Source organism: Haemaphysalis longicornis, unplaced genomic scaffold, assembly GCF_048455015.1.
Source record: "Haemaphysalis longicornis isolate Haplotype H1 unplaced genomic scaffold, Haemaphysalis longicornis Haplotype H1 scaffold_5, whole genome shotgun sequence".
Lineage (NCBI taxonomy): Eukaryota > Metazoa > Arthropoda > Arachnida > Ixodida > Ixodidae > Haemaphysalis > Haemaphysalis longicornis.
Window position 1 is genome coordinate 166,019,484 of NW_027526385.1, and position 19,766 is coordinate 166,039,249.

The following is a 19,766-nucleotide window of genomic DNA, read 5'->3' on the forward strand; positions in this document are numbered from 1 at the left end:
CCCCCGAACTCGTCTCTCCAGCTTTGCCGACCAACGAAACGTCGGCCACTTCCCACCAGCCCTGACCTGACCACCAGCCCGGACCCCACCCAGCATGGGTGAGTGGCAGTTTCCGCTCTGATCCCAGCTCTTTTCATTGGCGGTCTTCTGACTTAGCGTAGCGACGAAGTAGTTGTCGTTGCTCCACGTCATTTTAACCTGTCCAGCTCGCAATCTCGTTAGGATAACACGGCTATTTGTTGCCCCTTTGGGGGATGCTTGGTTTGCTGTTCCCACTCCCGGTGTTCTCTGAGCGAGCGCCGGCAAAAAGACCTAGCCCTTCGGCCTCCGAGGCGCAGGAGTAGAGTCGTTATTGTGACCATTACAACCTTGGTCCCACAAATTTTTGTCTCTAGCAATGTGTTTGTGCCATAATGATTTTTCGGTAAATTTTCTTTGATTGCTTGTGTGGTTTAACGCGCCGACGCAACGCAGGCGATGAGGCGCGCCGTAGTGGAGGACTTCGGATTAATTTTGACTACCTAGGGATCCTTAACACGCGCCGAAATCTCGTACACACGGGCTTTTTTGCTTTTAGCCTCCATCAGAAAAACGGCCACCGCGGCCGGGAATCGAACCCCCGTCCTCGTGCTCAGCAGCGCAACGCCTTAGCGCCTGAGCCACCGCGGCGGGTCTTTTCGGTCAATTTTACGCGCGTTTACGAAGCGGTTTGGTATCTTTACAAGTGTTTAGTTGTGGGCGCAGAGCTGCCCCGTTTGCACTTGCCCCCAAACTACGTTGGAAACCTTTGGCACTGTGTGCCTTTTCTGTCAGTTTGTAGACGAATGGGATTGTTCTGTTTGATTTTTTTAAATACTGTGAAGACGCAGCTAAGTTAGTTAAATAACCGCAGTCGTTTATGTGGACAGCTAACATATAGGAAATTTAAAACTTTGTGCATGAATTTCAGATGGAAACAATTGCAGTAGTTTAGCGAACTTGTTAACCAATTCGTGCGTACACCTTGGTACGCCGCTAGTTCTTGATTTTTTTTTGTAACCACGATTAGCAAGTAGCCACGAAATAGGTATACGGTAATTTTAAAAATTTCTGGTGTTTCTTTACCCTAGCGGGTGAATGCCCTATCTCCGCCAACTATGTATTTTGGCAGCGTGTAGTCTCTAGGAAGTGGTGTGAATAGACCATAGGAATTCGCCAAAATTCTCGCTGCAGTGGCCTCTCACTGGGAAAGCATGTCTGGAGCATCGTTGAGCCACGAATGTCGCGAAAACCTGTTCTGCAGACTGCTTCTGCGACGTTTGGATATTGGAAATACAAAGTGGGGCAACTTTCGTTTGCGTTTTTTTTTTATTTTGTAGGGTTTGTGTTCGCGAGTTTTTTGCAGTAATGATATTGCTATAATTATCGCGCGACCGACGCAGAGGACGACGCAGTTTATGCATTTTTGTGAAAATACAGGGCGTCGCAGTGTGCGTTCGTTACCACCGTTTATTTGGGGTTAGATTTGTTGTATTTATTTTCACCTTCATTTTTTGAGGACGGTGTATAAAAGACATATTGTGTACTTTTGTCTTGTTCTTTTTTATTCTATTTTGAAGAATTACCTAACCTCACGGTATAACGATTAATTGCGAAATTTCGCAAATACGCGTTTTTGCGGAAACCCAGCCCCTTGTACTGTTGGTGCTTTTCCCCGAAGTTATATTCCAGTTTGGGTTTTTCTTTCAGGGCGTTATTTCGATTTTCTTATTTCGTTGTTTTTTGTGGGCGGTGTATAAGATAACTTGTCTATCACTCTATTAGTTAATTTTATAGTTTTTTTCTATTTTTTGTATTTGCTGTTTTTATAGTTTTGCTTCGTGGAGTTATCTTTCTTATGACACCGTAAGAATTAAATTTCTTAATTCGCCAATTATCCGTGTTTCTTTCTAGTTCACGGCGTTGCATAGTTGGGTATAAAAATGAATCTTGTGGTACCGGGGTTCTTGCACCCGGCCGCGGTTCCCAAGAAAGGACACTGAGCCCCCTCGATCACACCTTTACTTGGAGTCCCGCTACGCCAAGGTACACCGCTCAGCCGATCCGGCTGCACACACGTCGCCCAGCCGAGTCCGCCATGTCCTATCCTCGCTCCTCTCGCGCCACCTCCTCATCCTCCGCCGGCACATGTCCATCCCGTGGGATTGTCCCCCGCCACTATTGCCGGATTACCACACTCTCCCCCCCTCCGAAGAAAAGGCCGACGCTGGCTGCCCTCGGCTGCAATCGTCGGCACTCTCGAGGGACTCCCACGGCTCAGCCCGGATGGCAGTAGACCGGTGCCACAGGTGGCCTCATAAGACCCGGGGGTCCCTGCAGAAGGTCCAAACGTGGCAAGGTCCTGTCCGCGGGCCTTGCTCCGCGGGTCGCGTCGGCACTCTCGAGGGACTCCCACGGCTCAGCCCGGATGGCAGTAGACCGGTGCCACAGGTGGCCTCCTAAGACCCGGGGGTCCTTGCAGAAGGTCCAAACGTGGCAAGGTCCTGTCCGCGGGCCTTGCTCCGCGGGGGTGGCGTCCGGCGCAGTCGTCAGCAGCTGTCCGCCTCGAGCTCCCGCTTCATCTTGGCGAACTCCTCCTTGGTCATGGAGCCATCGCCCTCGCCGAGCTTCTGGAGCTTCTCCCGCGAGGCGTCGAAGTCCGGCCGCGGAGGGGCCGGGAGAATGATCATTCCGGCGTAGTCCTCGCTCTCCTCCAGGGCGTCATGGAGCCAGATGAACTCCTCGTGCTGCCGAAGCACAGAGAACTCCGGCTTCTGGAAGTCCGACAGCGTCGTCTTGGTGTGGACAGTGAACTTGACCTTGTCCCTCTCGCTGAGGGCATCCGAGATGTCCACCACCAGAGACTGGTCCGCCAGGTCGATCGTGTCTGACCGCATCTTCAGCAAGCTGTCGGTCACATTTGCCGCGGAACACCAAAACGAGGAAGAAGACCACAATGCCCTTCCCAGGAACCACGGCCGGCCCCACGTTCAGGGCGCCAAATGTGGTACCGGGGTTCTTGCACCCGGCCGCGGTTCCCAAGAAAGGACACTGAGCCCCCTCGATCACACCTTTACTTGGAGTCCCGCTACGCCAAGGTACACCGCTCAGCCGATCCGGCTGCACACACGTCGCCCAGCCGAGTCCGCCATGTCCTATCCTCGCTCCTCTCGCGCCACCTCCTCATCCTCCGCCGGCACATGTCCATCCCGTGGGATTGTCCCCCGCCACTATTGCCGGATTACCACAATCTGTAGTGAATGCTTACGCACGACAAAGGCCGTTTCCATCGCTGCGCTGCGGCGTTTGGGAGTTCATTGTACAAGCAACCTTTGACGCTGTTATGCTGGAGGTTTAGAAGAATCCCATACGTCTACAAAATCAGCGAAATATGCTTCGGGGAACCTTTAGGCATCTAGGCACTTTTTCTTTACGAACTTAAGGCTCGGTTCGATGCGCTCGCCTCATTAAACAACAGAAGCACACAAAACTGCGCTTTCAGCGTGCCTATTGTGTACTGCGCAAAACACGTTTTTCACTTGAACCCTCTCAGAGATCATGTTTGCTCGCTTTTGTAGCGGCACCGGTATGAAAACTTCGTGACCGCCATTACCATTCTTTCCTCTCTCTCCGCTGTTCTCCGGCTGCGCGCAGTTCAACAACTCGTATTAGCGATCAAGCACTAATGGAGTCCCGGACCCGTCCATACGACATCCACGGATCCTGTAATAGTTCCGAGCCGCACTTCGAATTGACCCTCCAGCAATATCGGCAGCGAAGAAAAGCTAGCGCCACCGGAGCCGCGCGAGCTGTCGGCGGATCGAGGGCGATCATTTTTAGAGCGAGAGCTCCACTATGCTACACCTTTCAAGGTCATTCATTGCGTCGCCTCGACCTTCAGTTGCCGGCGGGCAAGCTGCTCCTTTCTTCCCTCAATCGGTGCAATGCGGATGCGGTGTCAGCCACTAGGCAAGAGTGAAACAGGTGCTCGTCTGCGCTCTATCGCTCTAAGTAAGGCTTGGGTTTGGGCTAGTTCGCTATACATCGTAAGAAAGAACAGCGCAAGGGCGCGGCCGAAAGAACGTAGCGGAGGCTCAGCCGTCACAGCGGAGGCTGAGCCGTCTGTGCGTAGTCCAAGAGAACTGTGTGACTGGGCGAGGGTTCAACGGCTGCTTTGCCGGCGTTTGGAAGTGTCGCTGTCGGTGGCGTACGGGCTGGGCTGTCCCTGCGCGCACCTCAGCAAAGGCGAGAGGACGAATTCAATCACGCATTAAATCAATCACGTAGCTCGATTCGGGCAGGGGGAGACCAAGCTAAGGCAAGCTTTCGCAGAACACTTTGCGCAGTCTGTAGTGTTTGCTTTCACCGGTGATATTCAGGTAGGAGAGTTCCACCTGCGCCATTTATTGCCGGCATAATCAGCTTGTAAGCCTGGGCGCTATCGGGAAGGATAAACGCTTTCAGCTCTACATCGGCTGTTCGTGTGTCTCTTGGTTTGTCTTCGTTTTTAAATAGCGCTTTTCCAATCACGAACGCACACCAACACATGTTCACCCAACTGGCCATTCTTTTATGTGCGTCGTCGTTTAAGGGTTTTACCTCCTACATTTTTCAGCGCGTATGCGAAATTATGCTACCTCCATCGATTTTGCAGAAAAATCGTTAAGCCCGTTTCGATAATATGGTTTTGTGAAGCCCCTTCGTGAAGCCTGTTTTGTGCAGCCCACTTCTTAGAGCTTGTTCAGTGAAGATTTCATAACTTGCCTGCTCTAAAGGGGATGCGAAACAAGCCGGAGGGGCGACGCGACAGCCCGATGTTAACCCTACGCATTCTGCTCTGAGACAACGTGCTGAACCGCGACCCGCAACTCTACGTACAGGCGGTGAGTAAATATTCAGGACCACGCGAGCGCGGGGCAAAGGCCACCCATGCGCACTCTGGAGGACTGGTGCCTGTTGTCGAGGCCAGCTCGGCGTGTGCGCGTCCTTTTAGGGGCGAAGCTTCTAAAGCCATGGGTCTGTCCATCCCTTGTGTCTCGTGGTACGTGACCGCCGCATGCTTTCGGAGATGTCGCAAAGTGGGCCGCGTTGCACGCGCAAGAACCGGCTGCAACCGGCAGCGCAAACTCGGCACCGGGAACGCGAGCTTGTCTGTGTTCGCCAACGGAGGCGCGAGCGCACGTGCACTGCGAGGGGGAGATCACGCAAGAGATCACGCCACGAACGCAGGCAGTCGTTCTCGGAGATCGAACGAGACGCAAGGACCTTTGCTCGTTTCCTCTCGTCTTGTTCGGGCACAAGTTCGCCCTAAATAAAAGTTCTTTCTTAAAATACGCACTCAGATGTATCCATATGAACCCTACCACAATCCGAGGAACGTGTATAGACTTAGTGTTTGCAAACTTCCCATTGCAGCCAGTACAAGAACCTCTCTCGCTTCATTTCACAGATCATAAAGCAGTCGTAATAAATTGACCTCGCAATCCAGTCATGACAACGACGAAATGAAAATAACAAACGAAGAAAATAAACAAAAAACGAACAACAAAATAAAAGAATAAAATAAAAGTTGATTTGTACAATGTAAGCACACATTCTTACGTCTTAATGATGTAATGGGCGAACTTTCACGGGAGAGGTACGGTTACCGATGATCTCACCCTCTCGAGCTTCGCCCCACTTATCATCATTCATTCCGTGGATATGGCGTGATTTTTTTTACTCGCAGGCACGCTGATTCCCTCGCTTCTTGCAGCGGTGCTGCGACGGTCACTGAAGCACCGCAGAGCGACGCCTTTGTAGCATTCTTTTCATCCCGATGGAATATTTGCGGTTTACGTGACGATGGCGCGCCGGCTTTGGCGGCAGTCACTGATAAATGTTTACAGGGAATGTTTTGTTTTGTTTGGTATTTTTACGTTTTCTGCTTTATCGTCTATACACGTTGAGACCAGCGGCTTGCGAACGCCGTTGTCGAATCAAGTTTGTGTGAAGTCCTATTATGGTGACGCGCTATCGAGAACGAAATGTCAGCGAGATGAGTCGCGAACCTTTTTTTATTTTGTTTATTTTGTATACTACTCGACCACTCACACTATCTTTCAGCTCGATTTCCGCTGCCGATGAAGTAGGCAATTTTTAAGTTTATTAAAAGAAATTATCCCTGTTTTGTTGTTTTCTGTCTACTTCCTTAAAAATGATCGAAGAAAATTGTCTGCTCGCCCTGCACGTCGGCATTCGTTAAAATGGTACCTCGGGTTCCAATCACAGAACGTCCCAAGATTAGTCGCTACTTCTAGAAGGCATTCCTCAAAGCAAAAATTGCGGTCTATTAATGGGTCGAGGGAAGCCGGAAGCCGATCAAGTCATGCCTACAGTGATTAAGAAGGCCGGCTTGCAGATGGCCAGCGGAGCGGAAGGACAAGGTCTAAAACAGAAGGGAAGTACAAGCTGATTGTTACTGCAGTGGTTAGTACCCGCTACGTAGTGCCAAAGGAATTCGGGAGGCGCTAAGCTTATAATCTTCCGGAAAAAGTAGCGAATAATCGACGGCGTTCTTGGATGGGAACCCGAGGTGCCGTTTCGACGAATGCCGACGTGATGAGTGAACCAAAAATATATCGGACTATCTCTTTGGATCAATTTTAAGGAAGTATAAAACAACAAGAAAAACGAGATTATTCCTTTAAAAACCGGGCAAAATGCCTACTTTAGCTGCAGCGGAAAACGATCTGAAAGATAAGTTCAGTGGTCAAGCAGCGTACAAAATAAAGACAATGCATAAATGCTCGCAATTCATCTCGCCAGCGTATGGTTGTCGTTAGCATGGCATTCTGCGATTGCGTTTCATACACGCCTTCATCAGCGGCGCCGTTCGGAAACAAACCATTCTGCGTAAGCATTCATGAGGATGAAGGGAGCATATGCGCCAAAGCCGGCGCAACTGTCACATAAGGCCGCAAACGAGTCATCGTGATGAAGGAAATGCTACAAAAGCGTTCCCCTTCAGTGCTTAAGTGAACATCGCAGTATCTCTGAAGGAAGCGAAAAAATCAGCGTGCCTGCGAGTAAAAAAGGGCGCGCATGCGCGGTGCGCCGGTCTCAACAGACGCCAGGCCTCCAGAGTGCGCGTCGGTGGCTTTTGCCACGCGCTCGCATGGTCCGGTATATTAAGTCCCCGCCTGTAGAACACGCATGAAGTTGCTTTACAAGTGGTGCTGCTCTAATTGAAGGTTACCGAATATTATCCGTAAACAGAAGACTTTTAGCATAAAGACAGACTTTGAAGTCAAATGTCGTGAACGGGCAAGCGTGGTAAAAAGTACTCATTGCAGTCATCGTACGTGAAGATGCGGGAATTGATTGTATACGGTTTAACGCGCCGACGCTACGCAGGCGATGAATCGCGCCGTAGTAGAGGGCTCCGGATTAATTTTGACCACCTGGGGATCTTTAACGTACGGCGAAATCTCGCACGCACGGGCTATTTTGCTTTTCGCCTCCTTCAGAAAAGCGGCCGCCGCGGCCGGGAATTAAACACGAAGATGCGGGAACCGCATCGCGTCGTAAGGCGTCGAAGACAAAAGTTCATGCGAAGGCGGGCAAATTACAGAACTTTTGTGCTGTTATTAAACCAAGGCGGTGTATACCAGTGTACCACATACCCCAGTAGGCACTAGCAAGTAACAGCCCGTGCTTACTGCTCAAGGCGAATAAAGCGTCACATACCGACGCATTATACGACATAGCCTTTGCGGGGTATCAGGCAAGCTTTATCAGCAGGATGCCTCTAATGCGCTTCAACGAATTTATTTAGATCTGTTAGAAAATGAAAACAGTGTGTAAAAATGACAAAAAGGAATAGAGAAATAAAGCAGGGGTAACTGTATTTGTCCACGTAATTGCGCTTTACACTACATTCGCATTTTACTGTGTTTTCATAACAGGCGTAAACGGAAGAGCGCAGCAACTGTGCTCTCATCGCTCAGAAGGCGAATGTTAGGGCAATACCGTCCGCAAATCACGCATAACAAGTCATAAAAAGCCGCATCCTTTTACTCCGGTTGGTCGTAAAACCATTTCCACGCATTCAAAAACGGGCTGTTTTACGTTTCAACAACCACTCGTGGAACTTTCCACCACCCCCCTGAAGTGCCACTCAGTACGCAAATTTGCGGCTCCTCGATGCTGCTGCTGGCGGTCTCATTGGCTGTAAAAAAATCCCCAAATATGCAGCCATAAATGTCGACAAAGAACTCGGCGCAACGGTGTTCATGCGTTTTATAGCACTCAGTTCGTTACATACAAAGAACAATTAACGCGCCTTGTGACGCTCAGAACTTTGACTTTTTGCTGAAAAAGATAAGTGCGTTAGAGAGATTGCCGAAGCCTCCTTATTTCCTATGAAAAACAATACTGAAGTCTGCGCTATTCGCTCCTCGGCATCGTTGCTTGATTGCGAAGTGGCACTTACGGACAATTTTGGAGACTGCATCTTTAACGTGGGTACTTGGTGATACATATACGTAACGTCTTGCTAAGGGTGCAGGCACTCTTGTGTATGTACTGCCTTCGAAATAAAATATATTAGTAATCGCTGGTAAAGTTCTCTTCTCTCCCTTACGTCGTTTCGCGCTGTTGAAGCAATGCGAATATGGCCCAAACCTCGACTTCTACAGACGCCTTGTAGGTAGCGCCTTTTCGTGAATATGGTGCTGGGGGAACATCACGCAGGAGTAAAGGCAGGTTTTCAGAGCTGGCCGGTGACCTCCTCCACTCCTCCTGCTCATTATCATCACCATTGTCGTCGTCCTCGTCATCCCCACCAGCCTATCTACGCCCCCTGCTAGGCAAAGGCCTCTCCCACAGATCTCCAATTATCCCGGTCCTGTGCTAACTGCGACCAGTTGATCCCCGCAAACTTCTTGATCTCATCTGCCCATCTAACTTTCTGCTGCCCCCTTCCCCGCTTGCCTTCTCCACAGATCCACTCTGTTGTCCTAAATGACCAACTGTTATGTTGCCTTCGCATTACATTCCGTGCCCACGCCCATTTAGGGTGCGTTCCAATTTACCGTTTAGACAGCTTCGTTGCCGTCTTCGCGGACAGTACGCCATGTTAAGCCCCGTTCCAATTCGAACGAAGCAGTCAAAGAAGACTGCTTCGAGGAGACAGCATCGAAGTCAGCAACGATGCAGGCTACCTTCCTGTCTAAACTAATAGGTGACGCCAGCGCCACCTTTTTGCGTATTAATGTTAAAACAAAAGCACTTGTTACTTTATTTAAATATTTAGTAAAAGTTACTAGTGATGAAGATGGCTTTGTTTAATTTTTTAATTACGTAACATTTGTAATAACAACGGTAATAATAGTGACGAAACTTGCGGCTTGCGCAACTCAACATGTCTGCTATGACGCTGTCGTCTGCGCTGGTGTTGCGCTTGCGACCAGAGTTACTCAATATAGACAGTTGCGAAACTCCGCTTCAGAATCCGGGCGGCGCAAGCCCCCCCACTCCGTGGAAGCTGAGGGGCAAGTCGACGCGCGCGGCACCTAGGAGATAAAAACGGAACTTCGCTAAACTATTATTATTCAAAATTCTTCTGTAAAATAAAGGTTGCTTTTTAAATTAAAACACAATAGTTACGTAAAATTTACTTGTGTTTTTGCGGCTTTTCTTTTTGTGACTTACGGCAGCAGCCGCAAGCACTTGAGTACTGCTTCAACGTTCTGCCGACAGACGACAGGCTAGTCAACTTGCCCCGTGCTTGCCCCGGCGCAGGGGGGCAACCGAAGACCGGCTTTCGATACATGGGGCCTATGGGGAGTTTCGCAACTGTCTATATCCAGTAACTCTGCTTGCGACCGCGGCGCCGTTCCAATTTTATTCCTTTAGACGTCTAGTTAGACTGCTTCGTAGGCTGTCTACGAAGCTGTCCGCGAATCGGAACGCAGCCTTAGTCTTTATTTCTACTAATATGCCCGATTATGTTCTGCCGGTGGCTTCGCAGAAGTCTGTTTCTAGACCCGCGGACAGAGGGCGCGGCGCTCTCGCACGCCCGGGTTCCTCTTTCTCCGGCTAGGGGAGGATTCAGGAGGGCGCCGCCAACCACTCACGTTTAGCTAGCAGTTTCTCTTCGCTAATCCTGGCATTCGCGCAGCGACGACGCTGCGTTGGCGAGCGAGCGCCCGTTGACTTTCCATCAGACGCAAGACCGGCACAGCTGCGCCGTTTCAGCAGATTTTACAGTGGGTGGAACTGCGTTTAACTTTTGTGTTCTCTCTGTATCTGAGGCGCCGCAGCGTATTGTTAGGCAGCCGGTATGTTTCTCGAACAGTGTGTCAGGAGCCAAGCTGGCGGTGCGGTGCTACGTGGTGAACCGAATCGCATTCCCATTCAGGGGCCTTCCAATACACGGACTTCCGAAGAGCTGTGCCGGGCAAATTCATAAGGTTCTAATTATTTAAGACAATAGCCCTCCTTGGGCTACTTGAACGGGAAACTTTTGCGCTGTCTGTATGTCTGTTTATCTGTCTGTAACTTGATTCAGCCACTCAGAGCTGCACAATGAGTTTGCACATCCACGTCTGGTGGTATGTTCATACTTGTCCACATTGTTGAACAAGAGAAAAACATTACGCAAATATGAGGCAGAAAATCAGTAGGGAAGTGCTATTTGCAGGGTTTCTTTGACAAATTCATGGATGCTTGAATTGGCAAAGAAAATAGTGCATCCACTGCAGAAATAAACATTCGCTCCGTCGCCTGCTGTCGCCCGCACCACTGCAGCTTCTGGGGGCATTTTAAGAAATCAAAAGTGAAACAGTTACGAAAGGTTCCACTAGATAGGCTCCACGTTCAGCTTCCAACGCGCGTGGAGGAGGAGCAACGTGGTTCTCTAAACGTGTAAGTAGCGCGCCTCGATGCGACGCGAGTGTCATTTGTACGGCTGCGCTGGCATCGAGGCACCCGGCCTGGAGCAGTGGAGCGCGGTAAATTTAAATTTATTTGAGCAAACCTATCGGGCAGTGGTTCTTAAATGAGGGTCCGCGAGAGCATTTGGATGGTCCGCGAAGCCTCCCTACTCCCCCATCCTTTCCTGCACGTTACGACAACTTGCTGGCAAAGGAAAAAGGTGGCGTCGCCGCATGAAATGTGCGTTTAGTATCTTCGCGGAGCCCATAATTTAACATCGGCTTTTTGCACAACACGCCAGCTAGGAGAAGAAACAACAGACACAGAGAAGGGAACATAGGAGTAAGGCTTTGAGATGTGAGTGCATTGTTCAACATTACGACCTGCATCGTCATAGTAGTCAAGCACAACAGGTAGGCTTTGAGTAAGGAAGGGGGGGTAGAGGGGGCGTAAGTTGCAAGTGCACATTGTGTGGCAGTATGACACCGATTGACATATATGTGATGCTGGGGTCGGAAGCCAAAAAGGGGTCCTCGGCTGAGAAATGGCTGAAAACCGCGACTCTAGCGTGTTTACCTTGGTAGGAGGGCGGCGGGAGAGGAACAGATTAGAGGGGAGCGGGAAAGCGAAGGGAGGCATCTACGTGGCAAATGTTGACGAAAGACTATCGTCGTTCAATTTTTGTACTTTCGAGTTATTTAGGTTCGATATAACGAGCTTTGAATATACCGTACTTACCCGATTCTAACGCGCCCCGATTCTAACGCGCACCTGCTTTTCCTGGCAAAAAAACCAAAAAAACTTGCACCTCCGATTGTAACGCGCACGGATCTTTGTGACCCAGACAAACGAATGCGAGTGAAATGGGCGGTTTATTTCCCGAAGTAATCTCACTCATCTCACTCCTCGTCGCTTTCCGCTGACCACAACATCTCGTCCTCGGTGCCGTCAGGAGCATTCGCGATGCCACACTTCTGAACGAACGAACTTCTGAACGATCGTGGCCCACGCCTCGCACGCCCATCCCGCGAGCTTTTCCAGAGGCGCACTCTTCAGCCGACCGCTCCGTTTGAACGCGTGAGAGCCGCTGCTGCTATTGCTGTTATCAAGTGCGCAAGTGGAACGATTTGACGATTTGTGTGAACGCCGATAGAAAAGCGTAGGCGCCCATGCTTCCTGCGTTCGAAAAATTGTTGCTAAGGGCTTTGGCGCCATCTTGAGATGGCGATGGGTGGGACGAAATTTCCGCTGTTCCGGCAGTTTCGGTTTCGTATCCGATTCTAACGCGCATGCGATTTTTCGGCCTATTTTTCCGGAAAAAAGGTGCGCGTTAGAATCGGGTAATTACGGTATTACAAAATGTCCGCAAATAGGGTGTCTTTAGTTACCGAATAAACGCCCCTGGTGTAAGAGGAAGGTGGTACTTTGAGAGTTTACTCGCAAGTTGTCCTGTTGTCTTCCTTGTGCGTACGAGGGATTTGTGTTACCACGCCTATCAAGGCTGGGTTGATGAGTGGAGCTTTATTTTTTAAGTGCGAATGCACTTTATAGCGACCCCAAACCTTCCACCGCCGGCGGCGGCGTCCGCAGTCCTCCTCTCCCTAGCAACGGCGTGGAGCGGAGAGGAGCGTCGGTAGCAACGGCGCGGTGACGTCACTTCACCACGTGACCGCGCTCGCTCCGCCTCCTCGCCGTGGCTGCGCGGGTGCGCGCCGCTCCCCGCACCGCTCCTCGCGCCGTGACGTCATGGTATGACGTCACAGTGCGCCTCCTCTCCCCAGCAGCTGCCGCGCGCCTCTCTCTCCACCGTGACGTCACACTCTCTCCTCTCCCCCTCGCTCGGCTGCAGCTGCCGTGCGCCGCTGTCCCTCTCCCCTTGCGCTCGCCTCCTCTCTCAGCCACCTGGCTCGGCGCGCTCGGCGCGGCGTACCCCCCTATATATGCAGCGATAAACTGCCAGACCTCCGTGGGTCGGCTCGCGCGCGCTCACGGGCGAATGCCAACGGATTTTAACTTTACTCCCCCTCATAGCATCACCCCGTGCATTCGACTTAACCATGTTCACCCTCGGGGAAATGCTTGGGAGTTTTATTTTGGCGCGCTTAGGAAGTAAAGTGGCTGCATTAATTGTGACAGTTCTTGAATATTTTGCAGGCCTTTTACGATATTGCACTGGTTGTTGCTGATAACTGCAATCCTGAAAATTGCGTAACATGTAGTTTCAGAGCTCAGTGTAAACCAGCCCCTACGGGGCGAATGCAGATTTCGGAGGAACCTGAAGTGCTCTAGCTTTCTCTTAGACATTCGCGCCGTTATTATATTCAGCTGGCTTTTGCCAAAAGAATAATTAGCTTTAAAAATAAGGCGAGCAAACTGCGGGAAGAAGCATCTGAAACTGCAAGCGAGAAATTTTGCCGCACCCCGTAACGGAGTACGGAATCCTGCGCGAGTTGGTGTTGCAATGCAGAAAAATCCCTAACGCATGCTGACGAGGACAAGGAAAAAGAACAGACACCACGGAGCGCTAGTTTTTATTGGAAAGACATACCAATATATATTTTCTTCTCGTCCCCTCACCGCCATTGCCCACATGTTGCAGAAGCGCGAAGAAAAGCCGACTCCTTATCTGCTAAACTTAACGACGGCACGCTCACACACTTCGAATCCTCTCTCACAATTTCTGCCTCCATAAGCTCTCGTAGCGACTGCTTTCTGTTTCGCTCGGCAGTGGCACGCAGTGGCACGCAGCCGCAGCCGCAGCCGCGGCAGTGGACAGACAAATGACCATCCCGGTGGTTGCTAACGGTTCATCTGTGCTCTTCCAAGCGGTCATTAGGACATCGGCTGGTATGCCCGATATATAACGTTCCGCATGACAGCGGAACTTCATATACCACTCCTACCGCGCATTCTACAAAGGACGTCTGATGCTGTTTTTCACATACTATAGGCTTTTTGCGGTAGGTTTTAGTGATTTTGATGTGCTGGTTCGTTTTGTCAGGGGCAGACAGAACTAGTTTTACATTTTTTCGACTGGAAATCTGTTTTAGACGGTGGGACGTATTATGCAAGTATGGAATCACTGCTACTTTTTTGTTATCAGCTTTCTCTTACTGGCACATTTCAGCCTTCGGCTACAGAAACAAGGACACCCGCAGGGTACCCAGCTGCAAGAAGGCGTTCTAAAGCTAGATTGTATAGTATGATGTCACGATTTTTGAAGGGAATTTCTAAAACACATACCAGAGATGCCTCTCTTGGTTAGTTTTGAATGAGCCGAACGGTAGGGTAACGAAGGCTTGTTCGCCCGCGGGTGGTACGCCCCAACACACATGATGTCCAGAAAGGGTCAGTGTGAGGTCAAGGAATTTCAGCACAATGCTCTCCGGAACTTCATATGTTAATTCCAGCGGTTTAAAACGGTTTCGAAACAGGGCTAATAGCTTATCCACAGCCAATAGCTTATCCAAAAGTCCCTCCGTAGATGGCTATTTATTGACAGCAGACAGCAATCCTTTATCGTTTGTAACTTCACTGTTAACTCAACAACACCAAATTGGAAGCCGTTTTCGGTAATCATACTCCCCCAAAGGCGCCCTATAACGATGCTCGGTCGGCCCGCGATCGACTGCTCCAATGCTAAGAAGTCACGGAGCATCACTGTCTCACCCGCCACCGCTATCCCCCTTAACCAACACTCAGGAGCGCCCCTCCAGACCAACTTCCGTGTAAGTCGTTCCCTCCCCCACAAGATCTGTTCCTCTCAGTTCACTTTCCCCCAAAGTCGCTTCTGTGACTTCCTTGGCACTCACTCACACCATATGGCCTGTCCTCCCAACCCATCCGCCCAATCTGCACCACCGAGCCGCGGGAGGACGCGCTGGGCAGCTCGCAACCGGCGTTGCGGATACGTAAGGTTGACCGAGCCGCCAGCAGCGCCGCCAGCCTTCGGCCGTCGGCTACCTCGTGTTCCTGAGCCAACGTGCTCGGAAAATAAAGTTATTTCTTTCTGGTCCTGCTTCACGGGTCAAAAGGCAATCTACAAAACCAAGCTTACACCTATCTTTTCAAAGTCGGTTCACCTCTAAGCAAAAATGCATTATTAGAAGACATTTTCTTTTGTGAGAAATATATGTAGTCTTCTATTATATATGGAGGTCGTAGGACCGCTTTTATGCTGAATGAATTTTCTTCACCCTGGGTTGATTGATTGATTGGTTGTAGGGTTTAACACGCCGACGCAACGCAGGGGATGAGGCGCACCGTAGTAGAGGGCTCGGGTTAATTTTGACCACCTGGGGATCTTTATATGCCCCGAAATCTCGCACACACGGCCGAGTTTCGCTTTTCTCCTCCATCCCAAAAGCGGCCGCCGCGGCCGGGAATCGAACCCGCGATCTCGCACTGAGCAGCGCAACGCCATAGCCACTGAGCCACCGCGGCGGGTTCCACACACTCGGTTTCGCTTTTTTCGTGGAGGAAAAACCTACTCCGAAAGGAGCGTGACGCGATACCACACCCGAAATGTTTAATATAGCGGGAGCGACGACCGGTCGGCATGTCAGCGCCTTATCACGGTGTTCACCGACAAAACAGGCGAGAGTACGCGCATGCGCATAAAACTACCTGTTGTGGGAGGGCCATCTGCTCCGCTGTTCTCCTCAGGGCAACGCGCCCCCTACTTTTCTTACCTTGCAAGGTCGCTTCGCTGCCTCCAAAGGTACCTAAGCACCGCGGGAACAAGTTTTTATTTTATCGGATTTATTATTCATCACATTATATCGCGTTGCGGCCTAAGGTCGTTTCGGCCATGAAAGCGGTCACGTTATACTTTTATTTACCTTTTCTGTGACATTCCTCACGCTGGGCGGGGAAAGTGAGCCCAACGAAAAATGAAACGCGCATATGATATGCGTACGCGGATCAAATAACCATGGTTTCTCGTGAACAAAGTTTTTCAGATACAGTGGCGGGGGTGTACCACTCTCAAAGAAACAGCGTAGCAGACGACACTCATACATCCGATAGCCCTATGCGCGTGCGCGTACTCTCGCCTTTTACGCGGCTGAGCACCGTGATAACGCGCTGACATGCCGATCGCTCATCGCTCCCACTATATTATTAAAAATTTGGGAGGCTGCACATTCCATTCCCAGCGTAGGAGCTCAGTATGGCAGGCTAATGCAGCGCATTTTACCTGTAGACCAATCAGGGGGGGTGGGGGGGAGAGAGTGGGGCTCTACGCGAACGTGGAAACGTCCGCGAACAGAAACCGAGTGGTGGGAGAGGGCGTAGCCGTGGTGCGGGAGATGGTGGAGGAAGTGGTCTGTTTGCTCCGCGCTGATTACACTAGTGGGGGGGGAGAGATCCCACGCCGATCACATGGACGCTGCCAGGAGATAAGACGGGCCGGTCAGGTGTAGCACGAACAGACAAGCAGCGAAATCAACCACCATTGTCAACTCTCCCAATGCGCGACTGCAAGAATGGGCAGCGGCACAACGCGTCGGAGACATATCGGATCCATTCGGAAGTTTGTTCCGTGAATGTGTGATACCCATGGAGTTTCTTGGTAAGTATACTAGAGAGGTAACTGCACCTGGTGAGCAATGTCGTCATGGGGATTTATGGGAAGACCCCCGCTTTTGGCTCGGGCTTGGCATGTTTTTTTAACCGTTTTTTGGTATTTGCTTTCTCCACTATGCAATAACACGTCTACGAGCTACGAGGAAGCCGAAATCCTTCCAGTCTCGCGGTAGCCGTGTTCGGTGAAAGAGCAGGCGGAGCGTGATCGCACCTGGCGTTGGCCATGCCGCAGTCGAAGGACGTATTACTGAGCGGGAAATATGCCGACGCGAAGTTTCCAGCTGACGAAAAAAACAAAAAAAACGTACTTCGACGAAGACAAGATACGACAGATACGGGCGCCTTTATCCGTCCTATCTAGTCATCGTCCACAACCGTTTAGCGCCACTTTTTCTGTTTTCTTCAAGTACAAGCCAACTCGCTCAGCAGCAAGTTTTGCTAAACGGTAGCAGACGGTCTATGCACTGGTTAACCACGAAAGCGACGATTTCAGAGGAACTTTAGAAAAAACTCTTCCAAACTCTTCAAACTCGTCCAAGCTCATCAAGGAACTTTCTATTTGAAATAACCGTAAAATTGACAAAATGAGAGTCTCTAATTAGTTCCCCCCCGAAATATTGACAGTGTTCGTAACTAGCAACTTGGCCGCAGAATAGCAGGCACAACCGGTTCGGCAAAAATCCGCTTACTTCCTTTTTCCTTAGTATTTAAAGAGCCTGTTTTATTTTCCAGTTACATAATTGCACAGCATTGTTCGTGGTTTTGTGGATATTTTTTTTCGCGGTCACTAAAAGGTTTCAATCCAAGCCAATGATGAAACTAAGGCTAGCGCAGACGAAAAAGACAGCCTTGATGTGAGCCGCATACACGCTAGCGACAGATTCCTTTCTAGTGCATATTGTAAGGAAACTCTATGGTGATACCCAGTTAAGCCGACTGCTTCACTGGGTAATGCACCACCATTAGAATGGTTCGCCTCTTGAATGCTGAAAATATTTCAAGCCTATGGTTTGGAAAAAATTCTGCAGAAATTCAGAGAATTATCCACTAATTCGTAGAATTCTTGGGCCGCTTGTCATGAGTGTGAGTGTTTGAAGCCAAAGTTTTTCGTTTTTCTAAATCCCATCGGACGAATTATCTTCGTTTACTCTATTATAACAATTCGAAGTAGAACATTCGCGAAATCTGCATAATTGTGGAAATGCAGGACGTTCTACGGATTTTCCAGTTACATAATTGCACAGCATTGTTCGTGGTTTTGTGGATATTTTTTTTCGCGGTCACTAAAAGGTTTCAATCCAAGCCAATGATGAAACTAAGGCTAGCGCAGACGAAAAAGACAGCCTTGATGTGAGCCGCATACACGCTAGCGACAGATTCCTTTCTAGTGCATATTGTAAGGAAACTCTATGGTGATACCCAGTTAAGCCGACTGCTTCACTGGGTAATGCACCACCATTAGAATGGTTCGCCTCTTGAATGCTTTGAATTCTTTCTTAATATTCAATTTTTTCGAAATTTCGCTCCACCAATTATCTCCATCAGAGTCCGTCAATGCTTTGTCTCCATCTACACTTGTATAACTACTGCATTTGGAACTTTCGGGAAATCTGCATTTTTTTGCACGGGCTTTGCACGGTTGGCCATTTTCCGTAATGTTTCCATTTTTCTTGTTTTTCTAGTGTTTCAAAATTTTGTTCCACCAATTATCTAATTTACGCTAACACAAAGATTATACGTGGAACTTCGGCAAAATCTGCATTATTGTTGAAATGCAGGTCGTTAAACGTTTCGACATTTCCCGTAATTTTTAATCGTTTTGTTATTTTTAATTTTTCAAAAATTTGTTCGACCAATTATCTCCATTTAAGGTATTATAACTATTACAGGTGGAATTTTCGCGATATCTACATTATTGTGAAAATGCCATACGGCATGCATTTTTACTATTTTCGTAATATTTTACATTTTTTTTATTTTTTACTTTTTCAAGATTTCGTTCAACCAATTGTCTTCATTTACGTTATTATAGCCATTACATTTGGAACTTTCCCAAAATCTGCATTTCTGTGGAAATGCAGGGCGTTACACGGTTCGGCAGTTCTCGTAATTTTATATTTTTATATTTTTTATGTTTTTAAAAATTTTGTTCGACCAATTACCTCCATTTACGCTATTATATAACGATTACAGGTGGAACTTTTCTGATACCGCCATTATTGCGGAAATGTAATGCGTTATAAGTTTTGACGTTTTCAGAAATTATTTTATATTTTTCCTATTTTTTAGATTTTCAAGATTTCTTTCTACTAATTATGTGCATTTACGCTATTTTACCGATTAGATTCGGAACTTTCCCGAAATCTTCATTATTGTCGAAATGCAGGGCGTTACACGGTTCGCCAGTTTTCGTAATTATATATCTTTATTTTTTGCTTTTTCAAAATTTGGTCGACCAGTTATCTCCATTTACGCTATTATAAAGATTCCAGGTGGAACTTTTCGCGAAATGTACCTTATAGTTGAAATGCGTTTCGCCATTTTCCATGTTTTCTGTATCTGCGTTATTTGTTAGCTTTGCAAAACTTCGTTCGACCAGTTATCTCTATTTCCGCCATTATAGCGATTACAGGTGGAACTTGCGCGATATCTGCATTTTTCTGAAAATGCAGGACGGTCCTGGCTGTTGGAGTACTCGGCAAAGAACGCCACAAATTAAAAGGCGAAACATTTCTTTTCCAGAAATTCACCAATATCTCTTACGCTGTCGGTAACCGAGAATTTTCGATTATATGAGTAGGCCGTACCAGAGTCCTCAATGTTCTGCCCATACGAATGCTTTCAATGTGTTTTAGAGGGTTTTCATAATCAACCTGTAACAGGGTGAATTTTCATTGGGGCGAAATTGCTTCGTAATGTACTCACTGCGTCTCCTGCCGGTTCATATGTTTTAAGCGAAGCTTGTACTCGGTGACTCGCGCCGCCGGTTTTGGCGTACAGTAAAAAGCCTTGCGGCAAATCCAACTTTATCCACGTGCTTTCATGATAATGATGATGATGATGGTGATGATGGGGAGGATAACACACGTACCTGCTCGGGGGGATTGGCAAGGCATGAAGGGATTTCATATATTTCATTTCATTTATTTGCTCCTTAAAGGCCCGAAGGCATTACATAAGGGGGGGGGGCTTGCGCCAAGGTATAAGAATACATACACCGAAAATAACAGCAACAAAAACAAGAC

At 48.9% G+C, this 19,766-nt stretch overlaps 1 protein-coding gene across 1 annotated transcript in view; it reads left to right on the top strand.

Moving 5' to 3' along the window:
- The first annotated feature begins 16,348 nt into the window (after positions 1-16,348).
- Positions 16,349-19,766, top strand: part of LOC144139989 (uncharacterized) — a 94,446-nt gene continuing 91,028 nt past the window's right edge. Inside the window, exon 1 of the mRNA XM_077672205.1 lies at positions 16,349-16,507. Coding sequence (XP_077528331.1) covers positions 16,495-16,507 — 13 coding nt within the window. The 5' untranslated portion in view covers positions 16,349-16,494. The remainder of the gene's footprint in view (positions 16,508-19,766) is intronic.